Source organism: Falco peregrinus, chromosome 18 (assembly GCF_023634155.1).
Source record: "Falco peregrinus isolate bFalPer1 chromosome 18, bFalPer1.pri, whole genome shotgun sequence".
NCBI lineage: Eukaryota > Metazoa > Chordata > Aves > Falconiformes > Falconidae > Falco > Falco peregrinus.
Window position 1 is genome coordinate 785,150 of NC_073738.1, and position 15,721 is coordinate 800,870.

General features: G+C 48.0%; 1 protein-coding gene across 1 annotated transcript in view; it reads right to left on the reverse strand.

Moving 5' to 3' along the window:
- The window catches only part of WNT3 (Wnt family member 3), a 36,314-nt gene extending 21,678 nt beyond the window's left edge, over positions 1–14,636 (reverse strand). The window contains exon 1 of the mRNA XM_005234907.3: positions 14,470–14,636. Within this exon, the coding sequence (XP_005234964.1) occupies positions 14,470–14,549 (80 nt within the window). The 5' untranslated portion in view covers positions 14,550–14,636. The remainder of the gene's footprint in view (positions 1–14,469) is intronic.
- Positions 14,637–15,721: the final 1,085 nt, after the last annotated feature.

Consider the following 15,721-nt stretch of genomic DNA (forward strand, 5'->3'; position numbering starts at 1 on the left):
GGCCTGACGCGGCCTTATAGAGGAGTCCCTCTGCCCGGCCAGGCAGCGAAGGGAGCTTTGTCAGATCCCCCCTCGCTCCGTTTGTGGGGTCAACCAGCCAGAGAGCAGAGAGCGGGGTCAGATCCCAACCATTCGCCTGCACGGAGACTGGGTCCCTTTAATGTCGGAAACCTGAGGAGTCCCCACAGCACAGGGCTTCCCAACAGAGCAAGCAGATCCCTCTGTATTACTGTCATTTCCCCTTGTCTGAGCATGGCGTTGAGCAAACGAATCTGCTGTTGCATCCCTTACATTATCTCTCTGCCCACTGGCGTGTGGATTAGTGTTGCTGCAGCAACAGCACTTTTGTACGATGAGCCCATTCTGGGAGAGCTGCTCCAGTTTGGGTGACTCAGGGCTCTGTCATGGGCTTGAAAGTGATTTGGCATCTGCTTCCACCCCTTTGTCTCGGCATCCCATACGGTTCAGCCCTGACTTATTTGCCAGCGAATGCTGGAAGGATTTGGGAGGGGGGCGGTGGGGGGGCAGGGCTTGGGAGCCGGAGTCTGCTTCTCTTCCTAACGAATGCAGCCTGAATAAAGTTGCTTGACAAGGGTGTGTGTCCAGGAGCCCGGCTCCTTTATTGTTTCGTGTATCAGATATAAATGTTATGTTCAGTAATGCCTGGTCAAAGCAATGTCACTCTCAGTTTAGAAAACACAATTGAGTGATTTGCCATGGGAGAGAATCTATTCTGCAGAGACTGTGATAATATTATTCACCCATGAATTTACATAAATGCATATGATTTGCATATGCAAATGGAGGCTTCCAGGCTGTGACTGCAATAAACACAGCAAGATTGTCAGCGCTGCAAAACCTTTCCTCCAAAGAGAGACGCTGAAATGTGTTTGGAGGCTTGCTCACTCCAAATTGGCGAGCCCTGGCAGGGCTGTGGGTTTCTGTACACACCGCCTGCCATTGAGGCCCCCGCGCCTGCCAGTGCTGCTGCCCCCTTGCCACCCCTCCCACCACCAGTCCTGCCTGCCAGGTGCCCCCAGCAAAGCCACAGCCCACCACTCGGATTCTCCTTCCTTTCCTGCCTCCTTCCCCAGAGCTGGTGCTGATGGAGGGAAATGTCCTACCAGGGAGAAGGAGGTGATGGGACACTCAACACAGAATGGGGCATTGCAGAAATCAAGGGAAGGAAAAACCCTTCCCCACCCAGGCCAGGGGGGCTGCTGGTCATCCCCCGCTGGGCAGCCAAGCCCTCTCCACATGCCTCCAGTCTGGGGTGCTTTGGAGAGACCTTGGTGGTGGCCAACCTCAATACGTCCTTAGTGCCAACTGTCTGGAAACCACCCATTGGGCGCCACCATGTTTGGCACCAAAAAGCATCTGCCCAATGCTCAGGTACTACGGGAACACCCCGCGGAACGCTGTGGATGAGAATTACTACGCCCATCCACTCGGCCCGTAACCTGGGGCCGATCTACGGTGGGTGCCTGGGGCTGCCTCTCTTTGGAGTATTCTTCACTGCGCCCTGAGGGCAGGACTGAAGATAACAGGGCTGATTCCGCTCCTACAAACAGCCTGAGGCTGCCCCAGCAGTGACGTGCCCTGGCCCAGGAGGGGATGGCGGGTGCCACCCCTGCCCATCCTGGCCACTATAGCTGAGGCTAAGGCACACAGTTCTGTCTCAGCTGGATGAACTGGATCTTGAAGTGCTTTATGTCAAATACAGTATGGAGAAGCTGCATTGAACCTTCTGGAAACTGGATTTGGAATTAGTCCTGTTGGTTTATTGTGGTGAAAAATTACATCTCTGCTATCCTCCTTCCATGGAGAGCAAAGCAGCCCTGAGTGGAGGGGTGCTGGGCTCCAGAACGATGTGAGACACAAACTGCCATGAATATTGCAGAAAAAACTGAACTGGCTGACTCTAGGTCTGCTCCAAAGGTCAAGGTAGCCAGTGTTCTGCCTCCTTCACAAACAATCTCAGCGATGTAGGGAAACACCATGAGAAACGAGGCAAGGGTAGAACATGGCTTTGCCCAGGGTACGCAGGTTCCAGCAGTGATGGGATGTGGGTTTCCCAAGCTGAAGTTTAGCGCTGGATTGTCATGCCGAAGGGCTACCAGCGGGGTGATTCTCAGTGATTTTCTCCAAGCCACTTCTCACCCCATGGTGTAGGTAGCCTCCACAGTGCTTTCTGGAAACAAGTTCCACAATCTAATGACACGCTTCTCTCAATTTTAAACCCAAGGGCCAATCATGTCACTGTGGAGCAGCAACAAACCTCTGGACAAATCAAACAGGAGACGGCTCATGCAGTAGCTCTTGGGCCAGTCCAGGCAGGACAAGATGTGAGAAACATGCTTTACACCCTCCAAACAAAAAAAAGAGGTATTAGCAGCATATGTAGGGGTTTGAGCCACTTCAGAAGCAGCTGGTACTGAAGCACAGCTCCTCCTGGAACCTCATCTGCCCATGCTGGGCTGGACGTTTCCTCTGCACACCATGCACTGACACTGCATGGAGTAAGTGGATCACACTGATCACAGGCTTAAATGGGAAACCCTGATGACCCAGGAATCGTGGAAGTGATCATGGACTGACAAGAAGGCAGAAGTTTTGGAGCATCACCAGGTGAGGTGCCTCATGCTGAAGAGCCCCCACTGTGTGATAAACTACTGACTAACCAAAAAGCCGGGGGAAGAAGGAGGAAGATGATGTTTGGAGTTACGGCATTTGTCTTTCCAAGTAACCATGATGTGAGATGGAGCCCTGCTTTCCTGGAGGTGGCTAAAATCTGCCTGCTGATGGGGAAGTATTGAATTAATTCCTTTTTTTGCTTTGCTTGTCCGTGCAGGTTTTGCTTTATCTATTAAATTGTCTTTACCTCAACCCATGTCTCCCCATCCTGCTGGCAGGGAGTGAGCAGCTGTGTGGTGCTTAGCTGCCAGCCTGGGCTAACCCAACACAGGTTCTTAAATCCCGAGAAATAAATGTCTTTTCCTACGCACACTCTTGTCATCATTCATGATCTGTAAGGTCTGTATTGTGTCATTGTTCTCTAAGCTGCAAATCTAAATATTGTCCCCTCAACTGAAGGCATTCAACCCTTCTGGTCCTTGTGGCTGTTGCCTTGTTTGTGTGCTTTCCTCATTTTACAGAACAGTTTTGGGAAATGTGACGGTCAGATTGCAAACAGACCTGTCATTTATCTTTTAGGATAAGGGTTAAGGGTTGCCCCCAGGGTGTGAGACCACTGCCTATGGTAAGACTGGGCAGCCTGCAGACATGGCCCCAGCAGACGGGGCTTTTGGTAGAACTTAAGTCTCCAAAACGATGAAGCTGAACATTGCACTGCTGTTGCCTTAGTTTGAGGCAAAGGTCCCCTTTTTGTAAGGGCTTGTATCAGCTCCCAGACTCTTTCAGCTTTCTCACTTAACCCAACAGAAGCAACAGGCCATGTCCCACAAAAGCCACAAAGGAGGTCTTATTTTTAGGAGATTTACAGGAAAAAATGATCAAAGTGAAATGAAAAGTGAAAATATACACATAACCATAACTCAGTGTACTGCATAAACTACCTGTCAAACAGAAATCAGATTAATTTAATTAAAAACTTATTAAAGATGATTTGGTTTTTACCAGAGATAATAAGGCCAAAGGACACATGACACAATAATCAGAATTAAAAAAGACAACTGAATAGCAACAATGAAACAACAACAAAAAACCAAAAAGCACCCATAAGTATTGAAAATATCGCAGTCATGGGAAGAACATATTAGGAAATCAGGTGAAAAATAGATCAGCAATGAGAGCATTGCACAGCTGAGGCATGGGGTTCCTGTGCTATTGGCTGAAATGTGGGCTGGAGGCTGAAACAGTAACTCCTACAAGAAAATTAAGTAATTTTTTGGATTGCGGATAAGCCTGGACCCAGCTGTATTGTACACGCAGATGATGGGAGTCATCTGATGGACTGCAGACGTGTCAGCTGAGACCGTTGGCCTGGTCTGCCACCATAATCCAAGGAGCAAAATAGACACTCATCTGTAGAGGAATTCTAGAGGAATGGAGGCAGGTTAATTAACATGGATAATGTACAGCTGTGGGCTGGCTTCAGGGGCGGTGGGCTGGCTGATATGGATAACGTGCAGCTGTGGCTGGTCCCTGCTAAGCAGTTAAACAGCTCTGAGGGGTATGGAAGAGGAGCTCTGGGTGAAGAGAGACTTGGAAGAAGTAGAGGGAGGACAGAGAGTGCCTCAGATGTAGGGGAGGCCCTTGGGGAAGCAGGGGGGCCTGGATGAGGAGAGGCTGGCTGGAAGAGGAGCCTGGAGAAGGAAGAATCAGGATGCAGCAGAGGTAAGAAGCAGGATGGACTGGCCTGAAGAGGATGGAGAAACAGCGCAGACAGTAGATGGACTTTTAAAACCTTGTGGGGGATTGGTGGCTGTGCGGGGACAAGGTGTGGGAGCTACTTCTTGAAGTTAACCTGGTGTGGGATGGTAAAATCCTTGTTGCGGCCACCTAGTTTTGATAGTGCTGCAACACTCGTCTCATTTTTAGACCTGTGCAAGTAAAAGTCATGCTGCCAACATGCTGGTGTCAGTAAGGTGACCCATGAACACAAGGTGAGTATCACCAGTGAGAGGAGAGCAGTAAGGAGTTGAAGGCACTTCTCAGGGCTCCGCTGGAGCTGTGAAAAGCCCCTGTGACAGTTCTCAAGCATCACTGCAAATTTCTTAATTATAATTTGTCACAATTTCTAGAAAGTTGCTGCAGGGAAACTGGATCGTTATGAGACACAGAAATGGGATCAGAATAAAAAAGTCAAGATCTTATCACCTAATGCTAACCCCTTCTGTTTTAAACTTGGGGAGTCTGTTTGTTGAAAAGGTAGAGGAGCACGTCTGGTGCCTGAGCCAATGCAATACTAGAGGGGCTCAGGGAGAGTGTTTCTCATTCAGAAATGAAAGGTGCAAATACTGGGAAAGTTGCCAGTTAGACTTGATTAGATGTGTAAGATTAATTAAAACCAGACAGGTTCAGAGAATTGTGAAAAAGACAAATTAGCAAGTTACCAAATCAGAAAACCTATCTTTAGAAAAGGAATTAGAAAGTTTGGCTCATTTATCGTAGCAAATTTGCTTATCAAAGTGTAGCTCTTCCGTGTTTTCAGAGATGGCAAAGCAACTACGCCAACAGTCCTGGTGGTCAACATTTTTGTTGTTACAGGGTAAATATTCCTTTTTTTCAAGCCTCTGCAGTAGAAGCCCTTCCAGCCAAGGATGACTCGCAGTTTCTCTCTTAGGTGACAGTAGAAGTTTTCTTGAGCACCCTGCGTCAACACTGGTCTGTCTGTCAGCTAAACACGCTGGATGTATGATGTGGAAACAGGCACCCCCTAGCTGGGGTAACGTGTTAGACAAAGGAGAAGAGAGATCTTTGTAAAGCACCGCTGTCTTGTCCAGTGGTTTGCAAATATCTTCTGTTTTGGGGTTATTTTGGAATGTTTAAGGAGTCCTGGCTACACTCCTGGTCAGTGTATATGGTAGGAAAAGGAGGGCTCCTGGACTTGAAGTGGGGACTCTCAAGGAATGCCTAGTCCTAAGCTTGCTTTTCCTATCCTATCACAGGAAGAGCTGTAAATCACCCACAGCCAATGCCCAGATAGTGTTAAAAAGGCACTAAGTGTCAATCGTGACACAATGGTTCTCAGCCAATAACCCCATTCAGATATGACCTTCATCCTGGAAACTTCAACTAAAGAGTCTTAAATAATACACCTGATATCAGAAGCTCTTAATTACATCCAGCATCACTGTAATATTACTCAAGTTTGTAGGCAATATTAAACCACTTGCATTTGTACATACTTTTGCTGACTTAATCTGAGGTTCATTTTGTAAGATTGCACCTGCCAAGAGCAGGCTAAAATTAAACTTTGAGTAATTTAAAGAACATGAGCTATAACTGTCTATATATGTGATATGTAAATTATACAGCCAAATTGCTAACAAATCCTTCTCATTTCAGAACCTTTAGGAAAATCACTGGTAGATCCACTGAGTGGTTTTGGGAGCTGAAGAAGCAGATTAGGAATGCCACCCTACTGGATTTTTATTTCCCCGTTTGTCCATATTTCCTGGGATGTGATCATATCCATAAGGACACAAATAAGATACATGAATTCATCTTCAAAAAGTCTTTCGTTTTTGTAATGTTGAAAAAATGGTAATAGTTACTTGGAAGTACTTCTTGGATGGACAAAGGCCTTGACTTTCATCAGGGACTTCAGGTATGTTCACATTGCTGAATGGCTGGACTCTGAATCCAGAATTCTGTCTTAATGCTCAAAAATGTTCTGTATTTGACATGCCATCACATATTAAAATGAGTCAAACGCTAATCGGTGGGAAGACGGTAACTAGCAACTGTAAAGACTCCTACTAGACGTGCCTAGGTTGTGTCACTCAGGCCTGGCAAAAACTTTAAAACAGGCTCAATTTGAGCCAACTTGCCATAGGTGGTACTGCAGCTCAACACAAGTCATGCAAATCGGATCTGCCATGCTAAGAGAGTGTTAGCAGCAAGACACATCTAAACAAATACCATCGTTACCCTGGCTAATGATTTTTGTATGTTAAGCACACATTGATTAAAGCAGCTTGGCTCTTGTAAGGCAAGAGGGATATCATTGCAATTCCTGTTGGCAGATTGACCAAAAGCTTCCACGTCTCAGCAGGAGACAAGGTGTATTTCTAGATGGCTGGCCCATCTGCTGGTAAGCCTTAGAAACAGAGGTCTGTAGTATACATCAGATGAAGACATTTTTCAGTTGAATCTGTGACAGAGATAACAGAGAGTGCTGTGCATTATATCTGCATCTTTTCAATACCCAGCACAATTCTTCAATCTTTATTATTTCATATTTAAAGCTTGTTCTTTAAAACTGGCTACGTTTTCCTGCCTTTCCTTACAAAATCCAGCCAATAGTGCAGGCTGAACTGTTTGACTTGGCAGTGGAAGGGCCTGAGGAGCATCACTGAGACCCTATCACCATTGTCAGGTGGAAGATAATGTTCTACCTCCTGGTTACCAGCCCTGGTGAGTATGTGGGCGGTGTTGATTTGGCCTCCAGGACAGCAGTGGAAATAAAGTGCCTTCAGAGCATCAGTTAAATTATGAAAGTTTAAAAGTCAGAAGTGATTTAGTGACCTTGGAGTCGTGCCCTCTGGAGGCTTGGACTGCCCAGGTCTGCGCTGTTCCTGCAGAGAGGGAGGAAGGGCTGAAGGCATCCTTGCATCTCTCCTTGGCTTGCACACCCAGTTGAGCAGTGACGGTGCTACAGGAGCTGGAGAGCAGCACAGCCAAGACAGAGGCGGTGAGAAAGCACTAGCTAAAGACCTGTCATGACCTAGTCGGCACGGCAGTGAGTCATACCCGGGCACAGAAGATGTAGCATATAGCAGGGGTGACCTGAGTGACCATCAGGTCTCTCCTTGGCACGTGTGTGCTGGGCCGTGTGTTGTCATTGTAAGCCTTGGGCTGTCCCATGGATAAGGGGTGCTCAGTTGTGCTCAGGGTCCTAATGAAGGTCCCCGCCCCATGTTAGGCATATGCTGGGAACTGAGTAATCCAGGACCTAAAAAAGGTCTAACACCTTGCCTCTTTTGCAGCACCACTGTTGGCCTCAGCTGTGTGTCACAGCCAGTGAAGCGATGGCTGAGAGGATCCTGGGAGGTCTCTAGGCCAAGCACCTGCTCGGAGTAGGATACTCCCCGGCACCGGCCCAGGGTGGCCAGGGCTTCAGGCAGTTGAGTCCTGCAAATGTCCCAGGACAGCACCTCCTCACCTCCTTGAGCACCTGGCTCGGAGCCACCCCACCCTGGAGCAAGGTGGGTCTCCTCATGCAAGCATGAACCTTTGAAGTCCCAGCCTGTGACAATTGCCCTTGGTTATATAGCTTGGCACTGCAGTGAAGAGACTGGCTCTACCATATTTGTAAGAGCCCTTCAAGAAGACATAGGCTGCTACTGAACCGCCCTCCACCGCCTCATGGCCAGACCCTTCCTGGTGAGCTGTGCCCCACATCTTTGCCGCCACCTTGGAAGCACCCACTGGCCACCATCTAGCTTGTCTAGCTCCTTCTTGAGCTGCCGGGGGCACTTCCCAACACGGTATTACAGGTGCTGCAAATGCCAAGCAGAGGATGACAGCCCCCCTCGATCTGCTGCCCCCAGTCCTCCCAGTGTAGCCCAGCACCCGGCTCATTTTGTCGGAGACGAGGACAACTGTGAGTTCATATTCCTGCTGCTAACTGCAGCCATCGGTTCCTGCCTGCAAACCCACAGCTCTGTGGGTGGGCTGTGAAGTTTCCACCTGACCACACGGAGGTGAGTGGTGACGTATAGCTAGGGAAGCAAGTCAGCGTGCAGAACAGCTGGCATGTGGATTCACTGGCTGGTGGCCTCCTGCATCCCCAACACCCCACCACCAGCCCTCAGCTAAGACTACCGGGTGGCCAGAAGCACCCCCTAGATTTCCAGTGCTCTTGCATGGGGTCCCTTAGGCAGGTGCTTCACTTTGCCGACTGCTGCTTTTAATGAAGGACTCAAATGAAAAGCAATCAGTTTGCAATTAAACTGCCTCTTAAAAGCTCTTTGTGACCACTTACATTTACTTCTGAATTTGGTTACGGGAATGGTAACAGATTTCTGGCTTAAGGACAGAAACACTTTTAAGTCTTTGTGTGAGTTGAAGCCCTCCTCCCTGCGTGCACCTGGCCCCAGGCTGCTGCTGGCCCTGGAGGACAGAGTGGATCCCTGGGGCTGGGACATCCCGGGAGACGCGAGTTGTTAGTTTTTGGGGGAATGAGGCTCCCTGATATTTAGGGAAATGCGTACATTTCTTATTGCTCTGTGTTGTTGTTGTTCTAGTAGCATTTTGAAGCTGTTGCTGCCCTCAGGACTGTGCTGTGCTCTGCCGTGTAGGGGAGAAAGAAAACCCCTCGCGAGAAGCTGCCTGGCCATGCCAGCACACCGCCAAGCCTGGGGTATGCTGAGGTCCACAAGGCTGCTTGTCCTCGAAGCTCCCCTCTGGCAATGGTCAGGGCTGCCCATGGCTGTTTGCTCTATGGGACAGCTGATAAAGCTGAATTCCAGCCTGAAAAGCTCCTGCTTGCATGGCAAGGACCAACCATCCTGTTTGGCCGGGTGGTGACGTGGATTCCCACTGGCTATGCCTGGCTGCAGAGAACGCTGAAGAAAACCTTTAAAACCACAAGATGCTTGCGGCCATTCAGTTGACAGCTGTTTTCACGAGCGGGCACGTGTCACCCCAGCACCTCTTGGCGTTACCTCTGGCCTCGCTGTGGTCCCCAAGGAGCCTCACCTGCCGCGTGGCGGATCTAGGGGCAGCAGCCGGTGGCACGACCCTGTTTGCACCCTGAGGTGTTCGCACCCCTCCAGCAGCCTCAGCAGAAGGTGACTTCTGGTTTGGGCGTCAGCTCTTCCAGTTCAGAGGTTCATGTGCCAGCGCAGGCTGCTGGTGGGGCGCCTTGGCTTCGTGTGCCAGAGCAGGAGCTGGAGCAGCACCTCCGGGCTTGCACGGTAAGTGCAGTCAGCTCCGTTCCTGACAAACTCCATCATTATCTTAGTCATTTGCCCTAGAACCAGCTGCATTTTAAGCTGTAGGAAAATTATACGTGGGGTCTTTTTCTTCCTTTGTGGTGCTACAGCAGCTGGATTTGCATCAGGAAATCCACTCCCATGGTGTGATGCTGCTCTGCAATTTTATTCTTTTTGAAGAAAGCTTTAAGCCTATAACAAAACATGGGCTGTGGGATATAAATATTTTGAACCTTCAGAGAATGAAAAAAACCAAGACTGTCAAGAGAATGAAGTCTCCCACTTGTTTCAGCAAGGGGAGACACTGAAAGCTAAAGGAGACGAGTCACATGTCACTTCAGACTGCATCTAAATGTAAATGTTTTTCACATACAGTCTTTTTTTCTAATGAGGAAGCTACTGTGGGAGCAGTAAGAACATGTTTTTAAGTTTGTCTCCCTTTCCCTGGGGGCCCAAGGCCACTGGGATCCTCAGCCAGCTGCCAAACCTCCAGCTTCCCCTGAAAACATTTCTGAGGGATAGAAATAAAATTTAATAACTTTTGACAGACAAAAGCCATTCTTCTAGTTGCCAAGCCCTTGGCTTAGAGGCCAATGAATGCTGACTGGTAAGACGCACTTTACAGGAGTCACAGTTATGGGCAGGGACCTATTAGTGCTATGTCTTGAGGAATGATGAGAGGAGCGGGGCTGGATATTTTACTCTGTTTACACCAATGACTCCAAATCTGGCTTCTTCCTTCAGGCTAGTGACACGCCAAAGTTTTTCAAGACTTCTTGGTGAATGGTGCTCAAGGAAGAGGACAGCGCTTGGTGTTTCTTCTCAGTTCATAGGTGGAGTTGTCTCCCTGACTGTCTTCTTCAGCCTCTGCACATGTATCAGTATATTGGGAATGGTTTCTAGTTGTTTCCTGGGTCACAATATCTCTGTAGGCCTGCACTGCCACAGCTCTGGCCTCGGGCTAGATTTTCATCTAAATTCTGGTGATGTCCTGAGAGAAAGCTCTGGGCCCATCCATCACTATCTATAATGCTGCATTGACCAGTCTTTCATGCCTTGATGCCCCCAAACCCCAATGATTCAGATGTGTTCTGTTATGTATGCTGTCATTAGGGTATTTGGGATTACACCTGCAGTCATTTTTTTTTTTAGTCGGCGTCACCACTATCCCTTCTGATGGCACCTAAAAAGGCTATTGGTGTGACCCACGACTGCTGCCTGCAGGGCTGGGATGGTAGCTGTGACCCTGTTGCCCACTTTGCTTCCACCCATGCCATTCCTGAAGGGTCAGGAAGAGCAGCAGTCTTGGTCTTCATGGCCTCACTCCACCTCTCCATCTCATCCTTCCTCGCCTCTCTTTTAGCAGCAGTAACCCAGACAGCATGTATTGGACACTTATCTGAGGAAGCTTATGTTGGCGTCGGCACTCTGGCAGGCAGCATTTAGATGACCTTTTCCCATCTGTGCCTCACTTGTTCCTTTTCCCATCTGCTGTACCAGGATGGAAGCACGTGAAGAAGGGTTGGACCTACGGCAAAATACCAGCCCTGCTCACTGAAGCTTATGTCTATGGTCCGTGCTACCCCTGGACCTTGGTCAGGTATTGCCTGGGAGCACACTAGTTGGTCAGGGACAGGGTGACATCAGGGAGTTTCTAAAAATCAACCAGGCTGGACTGCAAACCCCGCTCCTGGCTTTGCAGCCCAGTGCTCCACCTTTCCACTGCCACCTGTGAGCCTGGACGCTGCAGGTCTGTATTTGCCCCACAAGGTCCTTCCCTTTGCGTGGTGTCTGCCCAGGCTGCTCCCTGTGCCAAGAGCCGATGGCTTCAGCCTCACACATAATGTCTCACCACTGAGGCCCAGGGCAGGACGCTCCCCCCGCCCCCCCCCCCCCCCCCCCCCAACACGATGGTGTGTGAGCTGGAGGGCTGCTGTTGAGTTATGCTCTCTCTAGATGCTATAACCAGATGGCAGCATCCTTCCCTGGCCCCTCAGTAAAAAATATAATGCAGTGCAAACCCTCAGCAGCTTCATCTTTTTGCTTTTATCCCTTCCACTGCACTGTCATCAATGTAGTGCTTGCCGGCATTGTCTGACTGCACTGTGGAGTAGCTGGATTATTCCAGTCACCCCTAAACCCATTTACCAGGTGCTGAGACCCCGTTCTTATTGCAGTTCTTTTCCTTGTGCACATTTAGACGCTTCCTCTCTGCCACAGGAATAAATGTTTTTCCCATTTATGTCCCAAAGCAGGAATGATCTGTTCTGATTTTGCTGCCAAAATATTCCCTATTCAGTGGAAAAATACCCAGAAAAGTTGCACCAGAGGATGGGGCACTCTGTCAGCAGTCCCAGGGTCCTGCAAGATGACCAGTCTTCCTGAAGGTCTCGTATCTAGGAGAGATGGGTTTACCTGAGGATGAGGAACCACTGATGATCTCTGGTCCAGCCTGCCCTGGATGGGTGCAGGGGACTGGGCTGATGCTGTGCCCATCTTTGCTTCCCTTCCTCTGTTTTGGGGTGCATTGGATCCTGCAAATGGGACTCATTCCCCCAAAGTCTGCCCTGTGCCTGCCTAAAGGTCAGAGGATCAGGAAGACAACTGGAAAAACATCCTTTTCTTTAAGAGTCTGTATCACATCACGCTACACACTGTACGTGAGACCTCAGCTCCAGAGAGCAGATATTCAAAGCCCTCAGTGGGGACTGAAGGAGACATTTAATTTTGTGTGCTGCGGGAAGCATTGTCTCTGCCTGAGCAGTCAGGGAGCCCTGGCCCAGATTTTTCTGCCCTTCTGCTCACTCAGCCTTCAAGAACCCTGAAAAAACTGATGCCATTTTTGATAGCCCTCGACCCTACGTGGGGTACCTCCTCCCATCCCTGCGGTGCAGCAGAGGCTCTCGGGCACTTTGGTGTTCCCAGAATCTCAGACAAATCTGCAAGATGTGAATCTATGGCATAAAATTCTGCATATGGCTTGTTCAGCTGCCTCCTTTCCCATGGATGCTGCTTGCCATACCCCTGGTGTTTCTTACATGTCCTCTGCATTGTTCATTTCGGGTGAACTTGTAGGGATTTTGGGGAAGGCAAGAACATGGGGCAGACACCTGTCTGCAGCGTCTTCTCCTGAAAACAGGGAGAGGCATTTTGCTCGCGGGGACATTTTTTTGCCTCACAGGGGAAAAAAACCAGACCTTTTTGTCAAGAACATCTTGGTTCATCACTCTGAACGTCAAAACCCTCCTTGATTCTGCTGTTAAATCCCAATTTATATCAAAGCGTGAGGCAGGTCAGGAGCTGGCAAGACCCTGGGAGAGCTGATGGCACAGCGAGGTATCGCTGCCCCATGCAGATTCGTGCCTTTAGATCCAGCCATGTAATTTTGACCTGTTCTACAACCCACCGCGCAACCCCATTCAGACACACCGTTCCCCAGCTGAAGGAGAAAAGGGATATAAGGAATCAAAGTGATGCTGTCTATATTTCAGGAGGCTCCCCTGCCCCAGGCTTCGGTCCTGAAGTTGAGCAGCCGTGCTGGGGGCGAGGAAATAATTTAATTCTTCAGTAAAACATGCTGTGATTTAGCCATTTCATGAACCTGTGTAGCTTTTAAATGCTTCCTGAGCATGGACTTCTCATTGTATGCTCAGTCTTTCTCTACTGGAACTGCACATTTTCATTCTCAAAGTCCACGGTGATAAATGGATTATTTTAAAAAAACAATTCGGCTTTTCCCTTCTGATTTCTAAACATTCCCAGACATGGCAGTCCACCTCCAAGTTCACTCCCACCTACTTCTTGCCATCTCCATGTTGGCACTGAAAGGATCTAATTCAATAATCAAAAAAAAAGACTTCTCTGGAAAGGTGAAAATAACCCAAGAATCTCCGTAGCACCAAATTTCAACATCTCCCTCTTTACCCTACGGATGATTAGGCTTACAGCCCCTACCTGGCACATACAGAAACTTAACGAGATATATTCCAATGAGAAATCCTACATGATAAAGAGGGAAATTAACTGAAATACTATGTTATGCAACTCGCTGTGTGCTGTGTTCAGATGACCTGAAATGTTTTATTCTGTATTTTTTGTTCTAAAGTGCTTCCAATTACATTTTGTTAATACATTTATTTCTATACTGCTGTATTTATTTTTAAAATAAGTAACTTGGGTTACTTATCAGCCACAATAAGATATAACCAGTTCTTTAAAAAATTATTTATATTGTTGGTGAAAGGAAATAAATGACATTTCCAGAATTAAAAAGAACAAAATCCATCTTTGAGGAATTTTACTAATGAATATTTTCTCAGGTGCCATTTGCGTTCTTAGCTTATTTGCTGGACTAAATTCACATGACAGAATACAACAAAAGAAGAGAAAGAAGTCCAAAAACTGCAGCAGCCAAAAAGAAAATAGAATTAAATATTTTTTAAAGGACTGATCACAGTTTGATGGAAAAGAAAAAAATACCTGCTACACAGTCATGCGACAGATAAAATTGCTATTGCACAAGAAAATAAAAATGCATCCTTTTACATCCAAAACAAATGCCTATTGCTACAGTGACGAAAATGGAGAAATTAAGAGTGGTGGGGAAGACTCCATTTGCGGAAAGGGAAACCTAGACATTGCCCTTTAAAAATACCCCCCAAACTTTTCATTAATTACCCATCAAATCTGAAGAAATTATGCTTAGAATCAAACACGCAGTCATGGCCAGCTCAGCAGGGCAAAGGGTGAAAAGGAAGGGGCACACATACACACAGATCCCATAGCTAATAATTAATTAATTAATTAATCAACCATAGAAAGAGGGGAAGGGGGGAAGAAATCTTACCACCAAATTGGGTAACCAGCTAAGACCTTTGTGCCATTGAAGAGGAAAGATAAAATTAGTCCGAGCAGGTGGTAATCCATTAGTCCAGGCTGGTGCAAGGGGAAAATCCTAACGAAGTTTTCAGAAAAACATCAAGTGCGAAAATGAAGAATCCCCCCTCCTTCCAGAAAAAAAAAAAAAAAAAAAGAAAAAAAAAGAAAAAAAAAAAAAGGGGGGGAGAAAAAAAAAAAAAAAAAAAAAAAAAAGAGGAGTTAAGGCAAGTCCGTGCGGTGCGGGTGACTTTGCGGCGGGCAGGAGCGCACCTCGCCCCGCTCCCCCGTGGCCGCACAGCCCAGGCGAGGCGCGCGCGGGGCCGCGGTGGCCGCGGCGGCCAATCAGGGCCCAGGTGCGGGATGAGCCCCCGCGCGCGCTGTCAATCACCCCCGCCCGCAACTTCGCTCCTCGCCTCCGGAGACGAACCTCTTTGCAAGGGACTTCACTGGGGCGCTGAGATTTTGGGTGTCTGTGGGTGGGGGTTTTCCCCTTCCAATTTTTTTTTTTAATTAATTTTTTTTTATTTTTTTTTTTAATTTTTGTTGTTAATTTCACTTAGAAACCCAGGAGGCACGGACCCTGCTTCTGGCTGGGCACGGCAAGGCTTTGCAAGGTAAGGATGAAGGGTGACTGTGACCGAGCTTAATCTCACGGTGGGGGTGAGATAGACAACTTATTCTTTAGATGGAGAGGGAGGTGAGCATTAACCCTTGCAGGAGGCAGAGCTGATGGGAGCACCAAAGAGGCAGAATAACCCTCTGAAAGCGTGGATGTGAGCCCCACGGGCAAAAGCGGTTATAAACTTTAAATGAGAACTGCACTGCCCAGTTTTTTCAAAGTGTGTGGGTGGGATGGGTGGAGAGGGGAGGCAGTGGCAGCCTCATTTCTATTGAGAAAAAAATGCTGGGTCATGGTGAGAGTGGAGCAGGCAGACAGGAAGATGTCCCATTAATGAATTTCTTGTGAGGTGCCTCTCTGGATGCAGAAAGGTGAAAATAGGATAGAAAACCCACCCACTCACTGTTTTTACAGGAGCTGTTGTGTCAGAGTAGCAGATCTAGGGAATGACTCAACAGAATGGGACAAAGAATGAGGAAGTTAAAAAAGTTGCTTTTGTTCATAAAGCATCCTCAGCAAGCACAGCTCTGTTGCCTGCGTTGGCTCTGCCCAGTTTCTAACCACCTGGAGATGAGGTGCTTTAGGAGTAGCCAAGAAAGCA